This window comes from Balaenoptera physalus (genome assembly GCF_965194825.1).
Source record: "Balaenoptera physalus genome assembly, chromosome: 13".
Taxonomy (NCBI): domain Eukaryota; kingdom Metazoa; phylum Chordata; class Mammalia; order Artiodactyla; family Balaenopteridae; genus Balaenoptera; species Balaenoptera physalus.
In genome coordinates this window covers 85920655-85946124 of record NC_138892.1, presented here as the reverse complement: position 1 = coordinate 85946124, position 25470 = coordinate 85920655, and the positions used below count along the sequence as shown (strand labels likewise).

Genomic DNA, 25470 nt, shown 5'->3' with positions numbered 1-25470 from the left:
ATAACTATAAATGGAGCATAACATTTAAAAATTGTGAACTGCACATCTGTAACATATAATATTGTACATCAACTATACTTCAATATAAATAATATAAATAAACTATAAATAAATATAAATAAACTATAAATAAATATAAATAAACTATACTTCAAAAATAAATAAATAAATAGATAGATAAATAAAATTATAGCACTCCTAAAAGAAAACATAGAAATAAATCTTTGTGACTTTGGGTTAGCAAAGATTTCTCACATATAACACCAAAAGCATATCATAAAAGAAAAAAATTTATATATTGAACTTCATCAAAATTAGAAACTTCTGCTCTGCAAAAGTCGCTCTCAGGAGAGGGACAATCCACAGACTTGGAGAAAACGTTTGCAAATCACATATCCAACATAAGATTTGTACCCAGAATAAATTAAAAATTCTCAAAATTCAACAATAAAAACCCCCCAAACAACCAATTTAAAAATGAGCAAAATATCTGAATGGACCTTCATCAAAGAAGACATACAGCTGGCAAATAAGCAAATGAAATGATGCTCGCCATCAAAGTCGTGAGAGAAAATATAAATTAAAACCACAAGGAAATACTACTACATACTTATTAGAAGAGAAAAATAAATCGTGACAATACCAAGTGCTGTCAAGGGTGCAGAACAACCAGAACTCTCACTAACTCCTGGTGGGAATGCACATGTACAGCCACTTGGAAAAATGAGTTGGCACTTTCTAATAAAGTCAGTCATATACAATGGAATAAAAGAAAAAAAACCTAATGATAAACACACAACGCAGATGAATCACAAATGCATTATGTTCTATGAAATAAGCCAACCTCAAAAGGCAGCACACTCTATGATTTTATTTATATGACAGTCTGAGAAAGGCACAATCATAGGGGGAAAAAGACACATCCATGGTTATGAGGGACTGGGGGTAGGGCAGTGTAGGACGAGCAGAACTGTTCTATATCCGACTGTGGTAGTGGCTGTTACACAACTGTATACATGGTCTAAACTCACAGACTGTTGCACCAGAGAGAGTTTATATTACTGCATATAAATTTTCCATAATAACTTAACAAAATTAGAAACATTTTTTCTTATTATAAAACTAATACATATTCATTAGATAAAATGTAGAAAACAGCAAGACATATAAAGAGGGGAAATCAACCATAATACCACTGCTCTAACAACTATACATATTTTTTTTAATGCCAATCTATAGCAATAAAATTACATTTTGGTTTTTCTATTATTGCATTACACAAAGAGAGGTGAACAGATTTTCACCAAATCTATAGGGCATGTTTGGAATAGCCCAACCTTCCATGCAGACTACACAGCAAGCACAAAATTCACTTTGGAGAGTCCTAGGAAGTTATTTTCCAAAGCAGATGAAACTGAGGTACAATAAAAGACCCATATCAAATTGCTGATCAGAAGAGACATATGACTTAGGTTGTAAAATAGAATGAAAGAAGAAACAAACAAGTTGCAAGTACCAGTCTTGACTGGAAAGTTACAAGGGCAGGCAGTGATTTGCAATCAAGTTGCTTCTCATATGGGCCACTCTATATAGTGTTTCCAGGGTGAAAAGCTTCAGGGATCTATTTAATTGAATTATAGCTGATATTTCATCTAAGTGACATGCTCTAGTGCATATGTGTATAAAAACTTCTTTTAAAACAAAGTGGACATCATGGTATATATGGTTGTGTAACCTGCATTTTAAATTTAACTTATTATAAATTAATTCATTAACTTTTTCATTTAACAAATAATAACTGAACTTCTACTATGAACCAGGGACTGTAGTGGGTGGTAGTGAAAATTTACAACAGTAAATTTTTAAAAGCCCCTGCCTTCGAAATGTTTCAGCCGAATAGCAGAGGCAACATATCAATCAGCAATGTCAATGAAGTACTCTAAGTGCTACCATAGTATTAATCATGGGATGCAATGGAAACACAAAGAAGTACCTGACTTAATTGTGGAAGGAGGTCCTCAGGGAAGTATTTCCTGAAAAAGTATTTATTTAAGTTAAAATCTGAATGATATACATTAGCGAGAGGAAAGAGTGGGTATTTTTGAAAATAGTTATTCTGAGGCTTTATAAATTCCACCCTACGGACACACCATCATTTAAGTCATTCTCTTGCTAATTCATGTTTCAGTTGCTTGCAACTTTTTGCTACTATAAATAATAATTTTTAGAGTTCTATTTTCCAAACAGTGTTGAAGCATTGCTTAGATTAAACCTAAATTAACCTGATCGTAATCAGCAGTGGCATGTGAGTAATAGAATAATTTACCAATAGACATTTATTTAAATCCCATTATTTTCCAGGTACCCTGGCAAATGCCTGAAAGACAAATATGATAAGATCGCCCTTACCTCTAATTTCAAAGAAATCAGTGAACTGGACAATATTAACATGTATTACAATATATACTACAACAGTAGTATATAAAAATACAAACAGTCCCACCTTCTCCCTAGGATGAGCCGCCAATAATTGTAACCAGCTCTGAGGTCTTAGGTAAAGGCACAGTGGTAAGAACTCAGTCCTTTGTCATACCATTTCCCATTTACCCTGAAAGAACTGAATTTAGTTAACCTTCAAGATACCTAAGGCCTACAGTGATTTCAGGCATTCCCAAACCCAAATCCTACCTTTGACTGCTAGAATTCCTCAAGAGGAAATTCAGCTTTTCAGCCTATAACTAAGACATAAAAGGCATTACAATAAAAATATTGTTTGTAATACCTTTACTGAAACCCATTCACAAGACATTTAAATTTATCAATAAATGGGGATATTAGATCCTTCCCTAAGTTCAGTAACAGCTTAGAGAAAAGAGTCTGTCCTCCATAACCTAGCACTTATTATAGTGTTAGAAACACACACAGATTCAAGTTTATGTAATTAAAATTTCTTAAACCACAGACTTTATAGTAGAAGTGTTTATCTTCCAAAGGCTTCATTGATAAAGCTATGACACTATGTTTCCTTTAAAGCTGACAAATGGGACTTCCCTGGTGGCACAGTGGTTAAGAATCCACCTGCCAATGCAGGGGACACGGGTTCGAGCCCTGGTCCAGGAAGATCCCACATGCCGTGGAGCAACTAAGCCCATGTGCCACAACTACTGAGCCTGCGCTCTAGAGACCAGGAGCCACAACTGCTGAGCCTGCGTGCCACAACTGCTGAGGCCCACACACCTAGAGCCCATGTTCCGCAACAAGAGAAGCCACCGCAATGAGAAGCCTACGCACTGCAACGAAGAGTGGCCCCCGCTCACCGCAACTAGAGAAAGCCCATGCACAGCAACGAAGACCCAACGCAGCCAAAAATAAATTTAAAAAAAAAAAAAAAAAAAAGCTGACAAATGTATTTACTGCCTATATTTTCCAAGGCTGTGAACAAAGGGTCTCCTAAACAACATCAGGAGCAGTGAGTAGCTCTTCCTCACACACAACATAAAAGGACACTGTACAAGAGAACTAAACTGGAAAACTTTTTACAAACATAGTTACCGCAGTTCTACCTTACCTTTTGATTTTTCTACTGGTGGAGTTTCATCCATCTCAACAAGAGGCTTTTTATTTGGAGGTTCTGGGGAATCAGGTGAATCTTTGATAATCTCAGCTTCAGCCAACTCTTCTTTTCCACGTTCTAAGATTCCTTTTAATCTTTCAGAGGGACAAATAATAAAAACTTAAAAGTTTAAATTCTTAGAAATCTGAATGGTTCAATAATTAAACTAGACTTTACATACCAATCAATAAAAGATACCTGGCTCTCACAACATAAGCTTAGGAACAAATCAGAAGCTATACCTCAATTTAAAATCAGGTAAGAGAACTTAACAAATTTAAACACAAGTTTCCCTATTCCTCCCTATAAGGCAGTAATTCAGTAATGTAGTCAGCTGTAAAATGGAGCTAAAATTATAAAAGAAAATGAAGAAAAATTTATAAAGGTAAAATTTTAAAGGTCAGAAATAATGTGATCTCTGTTGCAACAAAAAGAATAAAATACCTAGGAATAAACCTACCTAGGGAGACAAAAGACCTGTATGCAGAAAACTGTAAGACACTGATGAAAGAAATTAAAGATGACACAGATGGAGAGATATACTATGTTCTTGGATTGGAAGAATCAATATTGTGAAAATGACTATACTACCCAAAGCAATCTACAGATTCAATGCAATCCTTATCAAATTACCAATGGCATTTTTCACAGAACTAGAACAAAAAATCTTAAAATTTGTATGGAAACACAAAAGACCCCGGATAGTCAAAGCAGTCTTGAGGGAAAAAAACAGAGCTGGAGGAATCAGACTCTCTGACTTCAGACTATACTACAAAGCTACAGTAATCAAGACAATATGGTACTGGCACAAAAACAGAAATATAGATCAATGGAACAGGATAGAAAGCCCAGAGAAAAACCCACGCACCTATGGTCAACTAATCTATGACAAAGGAGGCAAGGATATACAATGGAGAAAAGACAGTCTCTTCAGTAAGTGGTGCTGGGGAAACTGGACAGCTACATGTAAAAGAATGAAATTAGAATACTCCCTAACAGCATACACAAAAATAAACTCAAAATGGATTAAAGACCTAAATGTAAGGCCAGACACTATAAAACTCTTAGAGGAAAACATAGGCTGAACACTCTGACATAAATCACAGCAAGATCCTTTTTGGCCCACCTCCTAGAGTAATGGAAATAAAATAAATAAATAAACAAATGGGACCTAATGAAACTTAAAAGCTTTTGCACAGCAAAGGAAACCATAAACAAGATGAAAAGACAACCCTCAGAATGGGAGAAAATATTTGCAAATGAAGCCACTGACAAAGGATTAATCTCCAAAATTTACAAGCAGCTCATGCAGCTCAATATGAAAAAAACAAACAACCCAATCCAAAAATGGGTGGAAGACCTAAACAGACATTTCTCTAAAGAAGACATACAGATTGCCAACAAACACATGAAAAGCTGCTCAACATCACTAATTATTAGAGAAATGCAAATCAAAACCACAATGAGGTATCACCTTACACCAGTTAGAATGGGCATCATCAGAAAATCTACAAACAACAAATGCTGGAGAGGGTGTGGAGAAAAGGGAACCCTCTTGCACTGCTGGTGGGAATGTAAATTGATACAGCCACTATGGAGAACAGTATGGAGGTTCCTTAAAAAACTGAAAATAGAACTACCATACGACCCAGCAATCCCACTACTGGGCATATATCCAGAGAAAACCATAATTCAAAAAGACACATGCACCCCAATGTTCATTACAGCACTATTTACAATAGCCAGGTCATGGAAGCAACCTAAATGCCCAATGACAGAGGAATGGATAAAGATGTGGTACATATATACAATGGAATATTACTCAGCCATGAAAAGGAACGAAATTGGGTCATTTGTAGAGACATGGATGGATCTAGAGACTGTCATACAGAGTGAAGTAAGTCAGAAAGAGAAAAACAAATATTGTATATTAATGCATATATGTGGAACCTAGAAAAATGGTACAGATGAACCGGTTTGCAGGGCAGAAATTGAGACACAGATGCAGAGAACAAATGTATGGACACCAAGTGGGGAAAGTGGCAGGGGGTGTTGGTGGTGTGATGAATTGGGAGATTGGAATTGACATATATACACTAATATGTATAAAATAGGTAACTAATAAGAACCTGCTGTATAAAAACTAAATGAAATAAAATTCAAAAGAAAAACAAATAATGTGATCTTTGGAAGATACTTCACAATTTTAATTTCTAAAGATATAGACAAAATACTATTTCAAATTACAAATAAGATTAAGAAATCTACTAGCATTTGTTCCCTAGTTTATGTACTGTGGAAATGTACTTATGTTCCTTAAGTTAGGAACTTAACTCCAAGCTTATTTTGAATTTCATATACTTGAAGATCAGTGGGATTTGAATGAGAAGAGTCTTTCCCCCCTCTTCTTAAAGCAAGACAATTCTGTTTCAGAAACTCAGCAGCACTAAGGAAGAAGTGAACCTCTTCATAAAAGTGTCCTACTTATTTATGAATGAAATGATACACTTTCCAGAATTAGCTTCAAAATATTCAGGTGGGGGAGGTGGAGGGTGGTAGTGGTGAGGGGAATGGATATGAATATATATGAAATGAGATCTGCCATGAATTGATTAACTTTTAAAAGTAGATAATAGGTAACTCTTTATTCTACTCTTGTATTAAGTTTCAAATTTTCCACAGTAAGTTCTGTTTTTAAGGACTGACTACATTGCCATTGTAATAGTTACCTGGTTCTCTGCCTGATTTCTGGCAAGGAGGTAGAAGATAAAGCCAACTACTGATACTATGTCATGATATTTTTATTTATAGACCTTTATTACATTTTACGGTGTTTTCCAAATTTAACCCTGACATCACTATATAAATCACGAACTGAGGAAAAGAGTGTACTACTGAGGAAGGTTTTCAGAATAGGACTATGATCTTCCATGCTTTCAAGGGTTTCCTATGCCTATTTTTATAATAGCATCTTCCACACTTTGCTGTAAATTGCTCATTTACTTGCCTACCTCTACACAACACTGTCCATTCTTCCAGGGCAGGGATTGTATGCCAAATGCCTGGCACATCATGGGCATTTAATAAGTATTCACTGAATAAAAGAAATAAAACTATGCCTTTGATGTTCATAACACATAAAAGCAACTACTGATACCAAAAATCATGTATTATGACTTTCAGAAGTTAATTAGGAAAAAAATTAAACACTATCTTTGCCCCAATAGTAAAAAATACCATACCTCTTTAAGCCCAAGAAAGACCTTCCAGACTTGAAGAATGATAAAATAATAGTTATAAAATACAATAAACACATATTAAATGAAGTACTAATAAATAAGGTCTGAATGTTCAAATGTGCTACATGTAGAATGGGATATGCCAAAAGGCACCACAGTGCTATGTTAATTTAATTAACAAATCACCTCTCTGAATCTTGCCAAGATTTCTCCTGTTCATAATCTTTCACTGCTTTCTCAGACTTGTCCTCTTTGTCCTCCCTTTTTCTTCCTCGTTTCTTTCGTTCTTCTTCTTCTGGGGGTTTGCTCCTACATGCCATTAGACATTCCAAGACTCTTTGATGTTTCTCCGAATTGTTGATATGGGCTCTGACAAGCGTTTCTAATTCATTCCACATGATACGGTACTGTTCATCTCTAAAGTAAAGATTCAAAATAATGTTCTTACAAAATACTCTTTAAATAATATCCAAGTGTCACTTGTTACTGATAAAGTTAAAAGAAATATTAAACATGGGTTTCCTTTCTCTTCCAACGGTGCAATTCTAAGTGATAATGTATCTAATTTTGCTATTTTATATTCTATATCATTTCATCTTAATCATATGTATGTGTATATACACACCCCCAAACATATAATTTACATATGGAATAAGTTAGCTCAAAAAAACGGTAAGTATCTAGAAAATGTGATATACGAGAAAGAAAGAAAGAAACCCTACCTTTTAGGGCCTTTTCCTCTTGTACCAACTGTGGAAATAGGTAGAGGATCATTTTTTCTTTCCATATCAACTAAGTTGTATATTGTTTTTTGACAGTTTAACACATCTTCTTCTGTCAAAGATTCTTTCACAATAACACTGGCTAATGGAACTACCTGTTAGATTTAAAAAAAAAAAAAAAGAAAGAAAGAAAAAGAAAATCTGTCGTGAAAAATAAGTATCGAAGCATCTAGACAGTACTTGAATTGATTTTAAACATCACCATGGAGAACTAATCTATAACCATCACTTCCATTTTCTATTACTAATTCTTTAACTGTAGCAAACTCTTATATTTCATTCTTTGCTTGATAAATGTTATTTGTAAAGAATATATAACTAATCTAGAAGAAAAACTGAAACTAACACTTACCGCTTGCATGTTAAAGATGGTGGTCTGTGAAATAATCATAGGCCAGTAACGGGTGTGTTTTTCTAACTGATCTTTTGCTCGTTCCAAAGGGATCTCAAGACTTCCATCGATTTTATATCTGGGGTCTAGAAAAGGAGTTAATCTGTTTTCCCTCATAAATTCACCAAAATCCTAATGATAACCAAATAAGATAAAATTAGAAACTATTTTCTAGTGTTTCAGCACGGATTACATGTAACAGTCTGTTCCCCTGAGGTCTTCTGTCCTGTGATATGCAACAAAGCATTTTCTCTAACAGCCCGCCCTCCACACACTAATTTCTTCCCTTCTTTTTGAACATGAAACCTATCAGCCTTTATTCAATGGAGATGAAGAAAGCTTCACACATTAATACATTCATGGTTCTTTCCACTTTTTAAAAACACTCATTTTTCTTCACTCCTATAATTTAACTCTTTTCTATTATATGCAGATAAAAGAATAAGTTCATCACATTAGAATACCATTTTGCTTACTTAAAAATTACCTTAATACAACATCAAAATGTTAACAGTGGTTATCTTTGAATGATGGAATTACAGGTAATTAATAGTCTTTGTTTTTGCTTTTTTTATAAAAAGAATCTACATTTTCTAAATTTTCTACAATGAATACTTACTAGCTTTCTCCTTATTTAAAAAATTATGTAAAAATAAAAATGAAAAGCCTAATCAAAAACAATTACAGTACAAAACACTTTGTGGTTTACAAAGTATATTCATACACATCATTCACATTTAATTTTTATAACCACCTTAAAAAGTAGACAGCCATGAAATATCAAAGAGGGGTGGAAGAGTGAAAAATTCAAATCAGAACAATACAATTTCTACCAAAAATAGATAAAATTTCCTTGTATGCACCTCTCAATACTATAAAAATTTATAAAAATTTATTTTCAAAGTAGCAGAATCCAAACTTTCAAATGTTTATGCTTGGCACTTAAGTTACTAGAAATAAAATTCCACCTAAAATATTAGTTTGAATCAACTTCCATTCTCTCCTATAATTCCAGCGTGTGTCAATGCTATTCAGATACTTCTCAGCATACACTGAGTATGTAGGGAAGACAACATAGTGATAAACAGCTCTTTTGAGCAAGTACTGCAGGAAATTCACCTAATTAAAACAATAATAAAAAACCAACTTCTCTAAACTTCTTTTTGCCACAGATCTTAGCATATAATAGGTACTCTATGTACTTGCTGAAAGACAGACTCAAAATTTATAGATATTAGAGTCTTACTGTAATCCGGTAGTCTGTAACTCTTCCTCCACATCCTTCACTAATTGAAGGCGGATCTTCTAGAATGGATCGAGAACTGCTAAGGACGTGCAAAAAAATCTCTCCTCCATGGCTACTAAGCATATGACTAATGACTTTGGAACCTGACTTTCGTGGTTGTTCCAATAAAACAGAACGACCTGTCAAAAACAAGATTACTCTATCAGTAATGAAATCCCAAGGGCTCTTAGTTCTTCCCTTAAGATTTATGTCTAGATTTTTCATTTTATTTATTGCTCTTCATATTTTAACCAGCATTGCTAATTGAGTGTATCTGCATATCAAGTCCTAAAAATCTGAATTCTAGCCTTAGCTTTCTCTTTGCTTCTCCAAGCTTACCTAGTTACACAGTTTTCCAAAGTAAGTACAGTGGTCTCTGGTATAATGTTTGGTTATATTATTCATTCAATTACAAGTTCATACAAAATTTTTCTCCTGGACATCAAGAAGAAAAGTGGGACAACTCTTATATAACCCTTAGGTTATCAAAGCTACAAACCATTTGGGGGAGAAAGCAAGTCTCACTTCACTTCTACAATACCTCCGTATTGGCACTGTTACTTTAACTACTTGCTACTTTACATGACCAAATGTTATTTAATCTGAACATTACATAATCTGATAATCAAACTGTGCTTAATATAACAATGAAATTAACCTTATGATAAAGGCAGAGTAACTCTTTACAACAGTGGTTCCAAAACCTAGTTATTGTAAGAATCATCAGAGGAGCCATCAGAATTTAGATTCAGCAAATGGAATTCAATAATTTTTTAAAAAATTTTTTACACAAGGAAACCTAGGATTTAAAGTCGTATTTGTAAGAATCATATGGTATATTATTGAAAATAAGGTGTTTATCTATAATAAAGATATAGTGTTTAAAGAGAAATAATTCCATATATATTTTGTAATTTAAAATTCAATAGGCCAAGATAAACAAGTCTATATTATTCTATCTTCCAAAAAAAATCAACGTAGACTCTAAATGTCAAATTTTTAAAATGAAAATTCTAAAAAATATATTAAGTAAATTTACTTAGATACAATAGTCTGAAAGACAAAGTCAACTTATTTTTAAACATCAGTAAAACTGTTAAAGGGTATTTACCATTATATAAATTTAAAACAGCTTTGGGAAATAAAATGGTTAGACTATATTGAAGAAAACAGCTTTTCGAGAATTCACATTTTCACATATTCTCACTAATGATTTCACTTGTCATAATCTCAGTCAAAACAATTAAATGATGAAAGTTACCATTTAGAAGAAAATTAGTAAGGCAGGAGGAAGGTCTACTATTTACATCTACGGGTGAAATTCGATAAGCGCCAGTGCAATAGTGTAATTCTGAAATAGAAGAAAACACTGATTTGAAAGAATATAAAGAAATATTTCCACAATTAAAACAGAAAAACAAGCAAAAACAAAAGCTTGTTCCTTGATCCTCTAAAACAATGAAAAACAAAAATTCAAAAAGAAACAAATAATCCCTACACAATAAAGAATCTTTTGATTATTCTTTTCTCTTTCAATTATTTTTAAATACCTACCAATGTTATTTGTCCTTGGTGTGCACCACTTTAACGTTATTGTTTCTTTAAATGAGCCTTCTCTACTGCTTCCACTTAAGTGGTTATCACCTTTAAAAATAAGTTAGAGAAATAATAACATTACTAAATAATCACAAACTTCAAATGTTTGACAAGATTTCCAAGAGTTTAAGGTCTATAAGAGAAAATACCTCTGGGAGAACATCTTTTTTTAGAAAGTCTCCTAGAAAAATACCAAATTGAGTTTGGATATCAGTTATTATTAAAATAAGTACTTTGGGCTTCCCTGGTGGCGCAGGGGTTGAGAATCTGCCTGCCAATGCAGGAGACACGGGTTCGAGCCCTGGTCTGGGAAGATCCCACATGCCGCGGAGCAACTGGGCCCGTGAGCCACAACTACTGAGCCTGTGTGTCTGGAGCCTGTGCGTCTGGAGCCTGTGCTCCGCAACAAGAGAGGCCGCGATAGTGAGAGGCCTGTGCACCGCGATGAAGAGTGGCCCCCGCTCGCCGCAACTAGAGAAAGCCCTCACACAGAAACGAAGACCCAACACAGCTAAAAATAAATAAATTAATTTAAAAATAAGTACTTTGTTTTCCTCCAAATTTCTCATTAATTAAATCATTTCAGTCACTACACTAAAAATCAACAGCAAATTTTTTAAAATTTTAAGAATCTACAACTGCTACCCTCCGACACCATTAAACGATAAAATAACATGGTTATGTAGAAAGTTTCAGGAATCTAAAATGCACAACTCATTGTACTGAATCCCAATAAATTTATTAGAAGAAACATAAAATGAGGAATCTATAAGGTAAATATATAAGAAGATGTAACAGTGAGCACTTTTTGCCTTAATGGAGTTCAGAGTAAACAGATGTTAAAATAATAATGAACACTGAAGTCTTAAACCCCTCAAGGTCATCCAAGAGGGTTGGAATCAACTTCTTCCAAACTTATGTTAACGTTGATATTTTTACCTCTTCCCATAAAAAACAAATGTTCTTAACAGCATCCAGAACAGTGAATCCCTTCCAGAAGGTTTTCAACTTTCTTTGCCAAGATCCATCAGAGGAATCACTACCTATGGCAGTTATAGCTTTACGAAATATATTTCTTAAATAGTAAGACCTGAAAGTCAAAATTACTCCTTGATCCATGTGCTGTGGAAAGTATGTTGTGTTAGCAGGCAAGAAAACAACATTAATCTCATTGTATGTCTCCATCAGAGCTCTTGAGTGACCAGGTGTACTGTCAATGAGCAGTAATATTTTGAAAGAAACCTTTTTTTCTGAGCAGTAGGCTAAATTGTAGGCTTAAAATAATCAGTAACCCATGTTGTCAACAGATGTGCTGTTATCCAGGCTTTGCTGTTGTACTGATAGAGCACAGGTGGAGTAGATTTAGTGTAATTCTTAAGGGCCCTAGGATTTTCAGAAGGGTAAATAAGCTCTGGCTTCAACTTAAAGTTACCAGCTGCATTAGCCCCTAATAAGAGTGTCACCCTGTCCTTTGAAGCTTTGAGGTCAGGCACTGACTTCTCCTTTCTAGCCATCAAAGTCCTAGATGACATCTTCCAATAGAAGGCTGTTTCATCTACACTGAAAATCTGTTTAGTGCAGCCACCTTCATGAATTATCTGACCTAGATCTTCTGGATAACTTGCTGCAGCTTCTATATCAGCACTTGCTGCTTCACCTTGCACTTGTATGTTATGGAGACAGTTTCTTTCCTTAAACATCATGAACCATCCTCTGCTGGCTTCAAACTTTTCTTCTGTACCTTCCTCACCTCTTTCAGCCTTCACAGAATTGAAGAGAGTTAGGGCCTTGTTGTGGATGAGGCTTTGGCTTGAGGGAATGTTGTGGCTGGTTTGATCTTCTACCCAGACCACTATAACTTTCTCCGTATCAGCAATAAGGCTGTTTCACTTTCTTATCATTTGTGTGTTCACTGAAGTAGCACTTTTAATTTCCTTCAAGAATTTTTCAGCTCTTTGGTGCAAGAGGCCTCGCTTTCAGTCTATCCTGGCTTTTTGACATGCCATCCTCACTAAGCTTAATCATTTCTAATTTTTGATTTAAAGTGAGAGACATTTCACAGCAAAGGAAACCATAAACAAAACGAAAAGACAACCAACAGAATGGGAGAAAATATTTGCAAGTAATGCGACCCAACAAGGGATTAGTCTCCAAAATTTACAAACAGCTCATGCAGCTCAATATCAAAAAAAAAACAACCCAATCAAAAAATGGGCAGAAGACCTAGAGACATTTCTCCAAAGAAGACATAGCTTCAGCTGGCCAACAGGCATATGAAAAGATGCTCAACATCACTAATTACTAGAGAAATGCAAATCAAAACTGCAATGAGATATCACCTCACACTGGTCAGAATGGCCATCATCAAAAAATCTGCAAACAATAAATGCTGGAGAGGGTGTGGAGAAAAGGAAACCCTCTTGCACTGTTGGTAGAAATGTAAATTGATACAGCCACTATGGAGAACAGTATGGAGGTTCCTTAAAGAACTAAAAATAGAGCTACCATATGATCCAGCAATTCCACTCTTGGGCATATATCCAGAGAAAACCGTGGTTCGAAAGGCTAAATGCACCCCAATGTTCACTGCAGCGCTGTTTACAATAGCCAAGACATGGAAGCAACCTAAATGTCCAGCAACAGACGAATGGATAAAGAAGATGTGGTACATATATACCATGGAATATTACTCAGCCATTAAAAAGAATGAAATAATGCCATTTGCAGCAACATGGATGGACCTGGAGATTATCAGACTAAGTGAAGTGAGACAGAGAAAAACAAGTATCATATGATATCACTTACATGTGGAATCTAAAAAAATGATACAAATGAACTTATTTACAAAACAGAAACAGACTCACAGACTTAGAGAATGAACTTATGGTTACCAGGGGGGAAGGGAGAGGGGGAGGGATAGATTGGGAGTTTGGGATTGACACGTACACACTGCTATATTTAAAATAAAATGCCTTTCCATGAAAAAAAAATAAAGTGAGAGATGTGCAACTCTTCCTTTCTTAGAGGCCACTGTAGGGTTATTAACTGGACTAATTTCAATATTGTTGTGTCTCAGGGAATAGGGAGGCCCAAGGAGAGGGAGAGAGATGGGGAATAGCCAGTCAGTGGAGCAGTGAGAACACACACAACATTTATGGAATAAGTTCTCTGTCTTATATGGGTACAGTTTGTGGCACCCCAAAACAATTTACAAGAGCAACATCAAAGATCATTGATCACAGATCACCATAACAAAAATAATGATGAAAAAGTCTGACATACTGCGAGAATTACCAAAATGTGACACAGAGACATGAAGTGAGCAAGTGCTATTGAAAAAATGTCGCCAAAGATTTGCTCAACCCAGGTTGCCACGAACATTCAATTTGTAAAAAAATGCAACATCCATGAAGCACAATAAAGCGAAGCATGATAATATGAGGTATGTCTGTATTTGTTCCATTAGCCTAGTCTTTCCCAAAGTAAATTCAATAGAACACTAGTTCCATGGCCATTAATGGGTGATATTGTCAGGTAAGTTTGGAACGGGATGGACTAAAGTCAATCAGGTTTATTTACTCAAGAACTTCTCAAAGCTGTTAGTATGCTTTCATATGTTAGATCTTACAAAATAGTATTTTCCAACGTCTCTTACTTACCACTTTTCAGAAAATCTACATGTGCATCTTTGTGATGAAGTAGCTCCACATCATAATTGGCAGATGTGTTAGCATGTTGTTCTTCCTTAAAGCAAAATTTAAAATAACTTGGCTTTGTTTTTAAAACAATGAAGTAATTATTCATTTTGCTTAAACAATAATTAGCTATAATAAGGGGATAGTTTGCTCAGTAATTAATCTATTTAAAGATGCAATAATTTTCCACAGCAATATAAACTATATTAAAAAACTACTGGCTACATATCAGTAATAAAGTAGTGATTTTTCTTATGTATGTCAGAATTAACATAGATGGTTCATCTAGAAATTTTAGAAATTTTTTTACTCTGAATGCATTGTCCTGCCAATACTTTTTATACACAAATATGATGTAATTGAAATAGTTTACTCAATGTAAAATAGCTGATTAAAGGAGGAAATAGCATCTTTAAATACCTATAGTAAATCAGCAAGCACCAATTATATAAAATAGCAAATACAGACTAATTAACAAGTTTAGTAACTTGTCCTCACTAAATAGTAAATAGAAACTTCAATATTATCTATTTACAAGAAAAAGACAAAGATCGAGGAGTCACACCAGTAGCACACAAATATGGTCAAATTTAAAAAGCAAGGTATCTGTCACCCTCAGGGTATTTTTCTTCTAACTCATGAAATTATATTAAAGTACACCTATTATGCTATTTTAGTTGTTCACTGCTGCCTCACCTAAACTGTTCTATTGGTTAAGGCTATAATTTCTATTAAAGAGCCAGCCAGTGGTATAAGGAGGAAATTAATAATGAAAAGATTACATCTCTCATGCAATTTAGTTTTCATCATATGGTGGCAAAAAAAATGAAACTGGACTTATGAGAAAGCTAATTTAAATTTTTAGATATACTTGCTACTTTATATTTGTAAATATAATCAATACAATTAAATGTAACTCCCCTCAGTAAAAATTCATTTGAAGCTTTCTATGGGCCAGGCATTGTGCTGGTCTTAGACAACTAAATAACATAATGAAAATGACAAGGTAGTAATAGATTTCTAAGAAAATTCATTAGTAAAATCATAAGACTCATGTTTTTCAGCTAGAATCATAAACTTGTTTAAAACTATAAACTATTTTTTCCTAGTTAGACCTATTAGTTACAAACACCTTTATACTGGGTAGGCAAGAACAAAAATATAAGAAAGAAAAGATCTACTAGAACACACAAAGTGAGCAAAATCTAATAACAACTGTCAGGAAAAGAATCACAGAAAAAGTAATCATTTCAGATAGAAATTATATTTTGATGAAAGTAATGAGAACAAAACTAAAAACAAAAAAGCTGATACAGAATGTTCTTATTAGAAAAAAAAAATACAGCACTTTGTTCTGTGATCCTTTCTTGTTGCTTTTCATTATTTACTAACCTGGTCAAAGACACTGAATGTGTGCTAGCAAAACAGAAAATATGATATGGGAAGAAAAAGTTAAGGTTCATTAAAATAAATAATACATATCAAATATTTAAAAAGCAAAGCAGAGCTTTCAAAACAGCAAGAAAAAGAACTGCCTACCTTCATTGGAATATTTGTAATAGTAGTTGAAGCCAAGTCGAAATGCTGCTGTACTAAAATATTTAATTTGGTAGCAAGATGCCGTCCTGCACGAACACTATGAACTTCGCTGGTTAAAACGGGGGACAACTATAGAAAGGTATGAAAAAAAAAAACCCCACAAAACTTTAATACGTTTTAACTTAGTGCTAAATATTTTACTTCAACCCATGAAAATTAAGTACTTTTACTTGTGAGAATTTAGGGGGAAAAAGGTCCATAAATTAACCATAATCATTATTTTAGTAATACATTTTTATACATTCATTCATTCAACAGATAGGTATTAAAGAGAACTTACTGTATAAATTGCCAGAAACTGTGTGAGCTACTGGAGGATACAGCAGTGAACAGGCAAAATCCCTGTCCTCTTGAAACTTAGCGTAGAATAGTCTTTGATTTAAATATATATTTTAATTTATAATTTTTACTTCTATTTATCTATATGCAAAATTGATTTGAAGTGCCCCACAGAAATACTGTAGAAAAAATAATTAATTTTGTGGAGAGGACAAACCTCTGCAAATACTACTACTTATTACAAAGAATGAAAATCACTACAATCATCATATTTTGTCACCAAGAAATGTATAAGGCAGCCAAAAGTTACTTATAACAAGGTAACAAAATTTTACTCATTCCAGGGTAATAGTATTTACTGTAAGTAAATTATTTACTTATCTCAAAGTAAAGCCAATATAATGTCATGTTACCAAGAGTCAGAAAAAAGTTAACAAAAAATGGGCTTATGCTGGAAACCACATAAAACACAATGATAGAGATAATGACCTAAAAAAAACAATCAGCTATAAAAAAAATCATTATTTAAGTTAATACTTCACGTTTATATTAAGTAATGCTAAATAAAAAAACAAAAATAAGAACATACACATTTAATATAGTTATACAAACACACATGTCTGTATTTCTAAACACAGACCACCAATGGAGAATATCATGTGATGTGAATCCATTTAACAATCAACAGACTCATCTCTTCCTTTAAAGTTGTTCAAATTTATTTGAAAAGTAAAACCAAAGTTGGAAATTAGTCTTTTACCCCTCTGGATAGGTAAAGTTAATTTCTTTGTTATAGGAGTGTATTTTGATTAAAGAGTGTATTGTTTTCCTAATGAGGAGAAAAAACAGTTCTACAGAGCAAGAAGTCATTAAAGCAACTGAAATCCATTACAGTAATTGAAATTTGAGGAACAATACAAATTGTGTATGGTTTGAGAACACAGTTATTTAAAATAAACATCAACAGGCAAACCAAACAAAATATTTTCAAAATCTACAATTATAACATAAAGAACCAATCTAGGTACTTTGCCATACAGGTTGCTTTCAAAACTCGAAATATTTTTGTATCAGAAAATGTTGGCAACCTGATCATTCTTATGCTAAACCTTCTCAGCATTTATTATTAATAATTAACAATGATCTCTTCTTCCATTACTTCTGCACTTACCTCTTTTTTAGGACGATCAGATACAAGGCTGTCTTCACCAACTGGGTAGGTATGGATCAAGACTAGCTCACACTTCTGAATCTGCATGAGACTTAAAGAGAAACTTTTCACTTAGAACATAAGGCTATATACTACGTAAAGAATTCAGGCAGGTAAACTATAAAAAGTTTTATATACTAAAACAGTGTGTCTCTATAATCAGATACTACGGTTAACATAAAAGTTAAATATTGAGAAAGACTGTATAACTGCTGTACTTGTATGAACATTTAATGAATAATTTATATGAGTTTAATTCAAATGCAAAAATGATCATTTTGTGTATTCGAAGGATAAAATAAAGCGAAAATTCTTATACTCTGGTGTAATTTTCAATAGATAACTGCCACAGAGAAAATGAATATATTGTGTATTAATTTCCCTTTTACTAGTGTTTTTCAAGAACAAATTATATTACCTATAATTGGTTATTTCCAAGAATACAGAATTTGTATTACTAAAAAGTTACCCCCAACTTTTTATTTACTTTTTGCCCCCTCCATTTTATTTCTTTTTTTAAATTGAGGCACAGCTGATGTACAATGATAAAAGTTTCAGATATACGACAGTGATTCACAATTTTTAAAGGTTATACTCCATTTATAGTTACTATAAAATACTGGCTATATTCCCCATGTTGTACAATATATCCTTATAGCTTATTTAGTTTATACATAGTAGTTTGTAACTCTTAATCCCTACCCCTATCCTGCCCCTCTCCCCTTCCCTCTCTCACTGGTAACTACTAGTTTGTTCTCTATATCTGTGAGCCAACTTTTTATTTTAAAATTTCCAAACCTACAGAAAAATTGAAAGAAAAGTACTATTCAATGAACACCCATATATCCTTAACATAGATTAGCTAATTAGCTGTTAGCTACATTTGTTTTCACTATAAATGCCTAAATAGATGTACATTCTTTTTTTTTTTTTACTAAGTCATTTGAGAGTAAGTTGCAGAGGAAATGATATTTCATTCCTAAATACCTCAGCATGCTTCCTTCTCCTAGCGAGAATAATCCTACTCGTTGACAATAATACCAGTACTCCACCTAGAAAATTAATAGTAGCTCAATCTAATATAGACTCCTCACAGCAACTGTCCCAAACATATCTTTAGTGGCTTTTTTCTTTTTAAAAAATTCAGGCAATATAATTAGTTATGTTTTGATTTGGTACATACTGAATAATGCCACCAATGATTTGCTCATTTTATAGATTTATAATACAGAGTATGAGAACAAGCCATCAAAAAAAATATGCATTATAAATTTATGTATTATTTTATCCTTCTGCTCACCTTTCCTGTGAGCAAAAAGTAAAATTTTAAACTTAAAGGGAAAATGGGACAAGAAGTTTCTGATCGAACATACGTTTTTGACTAAATTGTAGAGCCAGTAGAGAATTCAAGGGAATGGTACCAATTACCATTAAAATTATTGGAATAATTATAATGAAATAAATATGACTACAAAATGGAATATTTATTCCATTTATGGATTATACTCACTGATCTGAATTTGCAGCAAGCTTGTTATGTTCATGAATTGTTTCCTGGACACAGTCCTCGAGCATTCGCACATGACTATCACTATGGCATAAAAAAGATAAAACCAACTTAAATAAATAAATAGTAAGAGAAAAAACTAAACACACTACTCAGCTGTAGTATCTTGTTACAGGCACTTAAAATTACTTCAATAAGGACTGTCTGTAGTGTGCTCATTCACAATACCAAACAACCAATTGAATGAAAAACTAGTGAGGAAAAAAAGTCAAATCGACCTACGTGATAACAATCTAAATGGTTTTCACTGAGATGAACTGGATATTTTAGAACTGGATAAACACAGTTTCGATATTAGAAAGGCCACATGTGATATCCTTAAATGCTAACATGTTGCCCCTGCTTTTTTTTAAATAAAAACTACAATAGGATATTAAAATTCCCTCAGTGAAAGAATTACTGTGATTAATGTCTCACCTTTTTGCATTAGTAATGCAAATTATTCGTCCTCTATTTCCAACACGTTCTGCATTCTCCATTAGTAGAGTACGAGCCTCATGTTGGTATTCGGTAATTTTACAGAGGGTTTCCACTGCTGCAACAAGACCATGCAGAATACTGCAGCATTCTGGATCTGCCCGTGGATTAGGAGGCCCAACAGCAGCTAATGCTGCCATCAGCTAAGCAAAAGGGAAAACAATCATGTTGACAAGAATAAGCACAAGTCAGACAAAGGCATCACAAGAAAATGAAACTACAGACCAATGTATCTTATAAATACAGATACAAATATCCTCAACAAAATACTAGCAAACTGAATCCAGCAACATATAAAAAGAATTATATACCATGACCAAGTTGGACTTATCCCAGGAACACAAAGTTGGTTTAATGTCTAAAAACTAATTAATGCAAATGATATCAATGGAATTTTTAAAAATCACATGATCATCCCCATAAATACAGAAAAAGCATTTGACAAAAATCTAAAACCCTTTCATGATAAAAAACACTCAACAAACTAGAAACAGAAGGGAACTTCCTCAAGCAGATAAAAGGCATCTATGAAAAACCTATGCATAATATCATGCTTAATAGTGAAAATTAGATGTGTTCCCTCTAAGATCAGAAAGAGAAGGATATCCACTCTCACCACTTCAATTCAATACTATACTAGAGCTTCTAGCCCAAGCATTAGGAAAGAAAAAGAAATAAAAGTAATTCAGATTGGAAAGGAAGAAGTAAAACTATCTCTATGTTGCAGATGACATGATCTTGTATGTAGAAAATCCTAAGGAATCCATTAGAAAGTTTTTAGAAATAATAAGCAAGTTCAGCAAGGTTGCAGGATACATGATCAACAGACAAAAACCAATTGTATTGCTGTACACTTGCAAAGAACAATCCAAAAATGAAATTAAGAAAACAATTCCATTTATAATAGCACCAAAAACAATAAAATGCTTAGGAATAAATTTAACAAAGGAAATGCATATTTTATACTGAGAATTATGAAATATTGTTGAAAGAAACTGAAGATCTAAATGAATAGAAAACATCCTATGTTCATGGACTGGAATACTTATTAATATTAAGATGACATTACCCAAACTGAACTACAGATTAAACATAATCCCTGTCAGAATCCCAGCTGACTTCTTTGTATTGATAGAAATTGATAAGCTGATTCTAAAATTCATATGGAATTACAAGGGATACAGAATAGCTAAAACACTCTTAAAAAAGAACAAAGTGTGAGGACTTTGCTTTATATATGCATAAAGATACGCTGGAAGGACCCATTAAAAACTAATAGTGGTGGGCTTCCCTGGTGGTGCAGTGGTTGAGAATCTGCCTGCCAATGCAGGGGACACGGGTTCGAGCCCTGGTCTGGGAAGATCCCACATGCCGCGGAGCAACTAGGCCCGTGAGCCACAACTACTGAGCCTGCGCGTCTGGAGCCTGTGCTCCGCAACAAGAGAGGCTGCGACAGTGAGAGGCCCGCACACCGCGATGAAGAGTGGCCCCCGCTTGCCGCAACTAGAGAAAGCCCTCGCACAGAAACGAAGACCCAACACAGCCAAAAATAAATAAATAAAATTAATTAAAAAAAAAAAAACTAATAGTGGTGGGGATAAATAGTGATGTGCTGGTAAACCAGCTCTCCAAAGGGAAAAAAAAACCCTAATTTGTAGTGTTTGCCAATATCTATGGTTAAGTACTCCCATGATCGCTATTTTCAAGCTTTCACTGAATGTAAAGTTGATAGGAGATGCACACACTCAGCTCTCCCAAGTTGGTATAACCAGGCTCTAGCACACCACTAACTGGAACAGAGGATGAGTGGGAAATTTTTCAAGGCTTAGCTTTTACTTACACACACACACACACACACACACATATATGTATACATGCAAGTATATATGTAAAATTTATTTTTAAACTACATAGGTATTACCTATTCATAAAAAGTGATCAAAAATGAAAGAAAAAATACTGTATATATAGGACTATAAAAAGTCCCTGGTACATAGGAGAAAAAATAAAAAGCTTCTTTTTAGGACAGGGGTGTTGTGGTCCTGGGAAAGCAGCAGAAAGCTTAACTTCTGGAGTCAGATAACTACGGACTGAAATTCTGGCTCTGACTTTTAATATTGTGTGACCCTGGTTTATCTCTCCTAGCTTTTTTCCTAATCTGAAAGTGAAACTAATAGTAGAACCTGTGCCACATTAGTATGATACTTTCAAACTTTAACTTAGCCAACAAAAACAAGACCAAAACTCCTGAAATCTGATAAATTTTTTGTAATAAGATCTACAATGTAGAGGATAGAGTCACATGCTGTAACAGAAAGAGCCCTGGACCCAGGTATGCAAGTCAAACTACCTCTGGCACCTGTGGGCTTCAGTTCCTTCACCTGCACAAAGAAGGAGTCAAAGCAAAAGATGTCTACAATCCTTCCAGCCCAAACATTCTTCAATCAATCTACTTCAATTGCTTCTCATGATCAGTCACAATAACTAGAGAAAGGTGTGACACAGACAACCAAAGCTAAACATTAAATGTGTTTACACAGACAAGATTATACATAATTTATGGGCTTCCCTGGTGGCGCAGTGGTTGAGAATCTGCCTGCCAATGCAGGGGACACGGGTTCGAGCCCTGGTCCGGGAAGATCCCACATGCTGCGGAGCAACTAGGCCCGTGAGCCACAATTACTGAGCCTGCGCTCCGCAACAAGAGAGGCCGCGATAGTGAGAGGCCCGCACACCGCGATGAAGAGTGGCCCCCACTTGCCGCAACTAGAGAAAGCCCTCGCACAGAAACGAAGACCCAACACAGCCATAAATAAATAAATTAATTAATTTAAAAAAAAATAGATTATACATAATTTAGACAAAATGTCAATTATTTTATGTCATCTTAAACACTAGGGATTTGCTATATAGTTGCCTTCACACCTGGAGTTTCCCCTTCTGTTCATAATCTAAAAGCAATGCGTGTGATATAATATGCCTTCACCTTCAGAAAGCAGAAGGAAGCAGTAATTCTTGCATCATCAGTATAGCTCCCATTATTAAATGCATACCTCTTACTGCACTGCAGAGGTGCAGTAACGAAAATCTATTCAAATTTGTACTTATTTTTATTTATACACAACTAGAGAAGCTTCAGGCTTCTTTCACAGTACCTCTTGAAAGAACAAAGCAGAATACATGCTATTTCAAAACGATAGTACAGGGGGAATGTATGGAATCCTTAATATTTTTTCAAGCAATGAAAGAATAAAGAACATTCTGGAGTGATATAAATGCAAAGCCAAGCCAATAAAAGCCCCCCTTCAGTGAGTTACCTCAAAAGAAAAAAAGGTTAGTTATGTTTACATATTATAATATTAATCACAACATTTTAAGACCAAACATTGTAAGAAACACATTTTCATTAAAACACATTTGGATGGGATTATTTCCACTAAAGGGCATCCATTAACAGAAAAATTTTAACATGAAATAGTCAAATAATGTATTCAAATATTTCACTAATGCCTGTCTCTCATGTTCATATTCATCAGTGAAGGACCTAATAGACTGAAGTCTTCTATCCACTTAAAACAACAGAAAAGAACGTAATCTACAACATATTCAATATCCTTAGACACGTTTAAAAAGCATAAACTTGATGAATTGAGCATGGGTTTATTTCTGCTCCCTAAAACTCCACTAAAACTGTAGTAAAGGAATTTAATTTTAAAAAGCAAACACCAAAGGGGGGGAAAACCCACAAAGATGAAGAGAATGGAGGAGGAGACAAGAGAACAATCAAGAGATGTCAGCAAGAATGTATGAAAATGGATGGAGGAATGGTAATGGACTTAGCAAGACTGAATAAACTGAAATCTAAGCGCCTACAGGGGAAAAAGGCAAGATGATATGCCTTTCAGAATCCAAGAGAAGTTCAGGAACTGGAGGCATCAAGTACCACATAAAGCAAGGATGAGGCAAGATACTGAAAACTGAATGACTTGAAGCCAGTATAAGGAACAGCTTGACTCCCAATCCTACTCACACCCTACCCATGCAAGTGACTCCCTCTTCCTGATCCCCCCCAGATACAGAATCACAGTCGTTGGAGGAAATGAACCAGAGAGGTACCAAGCATGGATACCACAAAGCACAGCAGAGTGTCAGGGGAAGACACTAGACCAGTGCTGCCCAAAAGAACTTTCTCTGATGATGGAAAAGTTCTATAACTGCGCTGTACAGTAGCCACTATCCACATGTGGCCTACTGAGCGTTTGGAACATGGCTAGTGCTACAGAGAAACTGGATTTTTTAATTGCACTTAAGTTTAATTAATTGAAATTTAAATAGTAGCTATTTGATAGCTAATAGTAGCTACATATGGCTAGTAGCTACTATATTGGACAGCACAGTACTAGACCAAAAACAGAAAGACTGAGTGAAAGTTCACCTACTGGATGGTAGAACCTACCCTCTCCCCTGGCTCCCAGAAGGCTGACAACCAAGTTTATAGCATACAGGTGGAAGAGTGGAAGATCTTCTCTGGAGACCCTGAGAAGTCCCGGAGAGACAATCTGTCTATTCTGACATCTGGAGGCCTCCCAGGGAAAACAACTAGATTAAAGCACGATGAAGGCCAGTCAGCAATACCTACTCCACAACATGCAGATCTTCTAACCTGCTGTTTAGTGCCCTGCTTTTAAATAAGGTTGCATAGCTAAATATCAGTAGGCATTTAAGAAAAGCCTCAACATGAAAAGAACACTGAAAACACAAGGAGATCAAAAGAAAACTTCAAATAAACTAATACCTTTGGATTAAAAAATTACACCCATAAAACAAGAAAAGGATATGACAAAAATGGACATAATTAGAGCATAAGTAAAAGTTCTTGGAAATTAAAAATTAGATCACATGCCAACAAAGGAAATAACACAGAAGTCAAATCATTGTGCTGTAGACCTTAAACTTATACAGTGCTGTATGTCAACTATATCTCAATAAAACCTTAATAAAACACAAAACAAAGGAAATAATCGCATATCCTACTTGGCTTAGCAGTGGATAACACTTTATGTAGACATTATAATGTAAACACAAAATTTTGAATTAACCAAAACTTCTGATATAATATTGAGAAAATCAGGGAAGGGAAGAAGGCAGTGAGAGTGGCATGGGTGAGAGGAAGTATAAAAGGTAAATCCTCATCGACAATAATGATAAATAAGGTTTAAATTGAGAACTCTGTAAATAGCAATAAAAATATGTTATTTAGAAATAGGAAGTAAATACTAGATGAGCTAAAGAGTTGAAAGCTTGCTTCTAGAAAGTGGGGAAAGACTGGAAGACAGACAGCTGTTTTTCTTTTAGTATTAGTTGGTGTTTTAAAACTATGTGCAAACACTATATCTATTTAAAAAATTAATTATATTTTAAGAAAGTATTACCACATCCAGATAATTTTCAAAAATGGCCACAGCTCAAAATCTAAGCATACCTCCTGCAAATTTTGGTCTTCTTGAGTCCAAGAATTTAAAACATGTGCTCCAGAGTCACTCACGATGAAATTCACCTAATAGAGTTCAAAGAAATAATTAGTATTCAACTCCAAGTCTTCTCAATCACATCATATTTAAAACATTTATTTTATTATAAATACCTTTTAATATATTATATATAACATAAACATAAATAGAGAGTACAGTCTCTAGCTCTGGTTTGCTGATTGATTCATTCATTCATTCTATAGTTA

General features: G+C 34.3%; 1 protein-coding gene across 5 annotated transcripts in view; it reads right to left on the bottom strand.

Annotated features, from left to right (window-relative positions):
• Positions 1 to 25470, bottom strand: part of INTS13 (integrator complex subunit 13) — a 33040-nt gene that overhangs the window by 3262 nt on the left and 4308 nt on the right. For 2 of the 5 annotated variants that reach the window (XM_082419744.1, XM_082419745.1), the window contains exons 3-15: positions 25216 to 25290; positions 19674 to 19876; positions 19200 to 19280; positions 17651 to 17741; positions 16141 to 16269; positions 14566 to 14650; positions 10865 to 10954; positions 10572 to 10661; positions 9272 to 9450; positions 7987 to 8157; positions 7575 to 7729; positions 7039 to 7269; positions 3569 to 3708 (exon numbers count right to left, since the gene is read on the bottom strand). In XM_082419744.1, coding sequence (XP_082275870.1) covers positions 3569 to 3708; positions 7039 to 7269; positions 7575 to 7729; positions 7987 to 8157; positions 9272 to 9450; positions 10572 to 10661; positions 10865 to 10954; positions 14566 to 14650; positions 16141 to 16269; positions 17651 to 17741; positions 19200 to 19280; positions 19674 to 19876; positions 25216 to 25290 — 1720 coding nt within the window. Of the gene's footprint in view, positions 1 to 3568; positions 3709 to 7038; positions 7270 to 7574; positions 7730 to 7986; positions 8158 to 9271; positions 9451 to 10571; positions 10680 to 10864; positions 10955 to 14565; positions 14651 to 16140; positions 16270 to 17650; positions 17742 to 19199; positions 19281 to 19673; positions 19877 to 25215; positions 25291 to 25470 lie in introns of all 5 variants that reach the window. The other 3 variants (XM_082419747.1, XM_082419748.1, XM_082419746.1) reach the window with 3 other exon arrangements.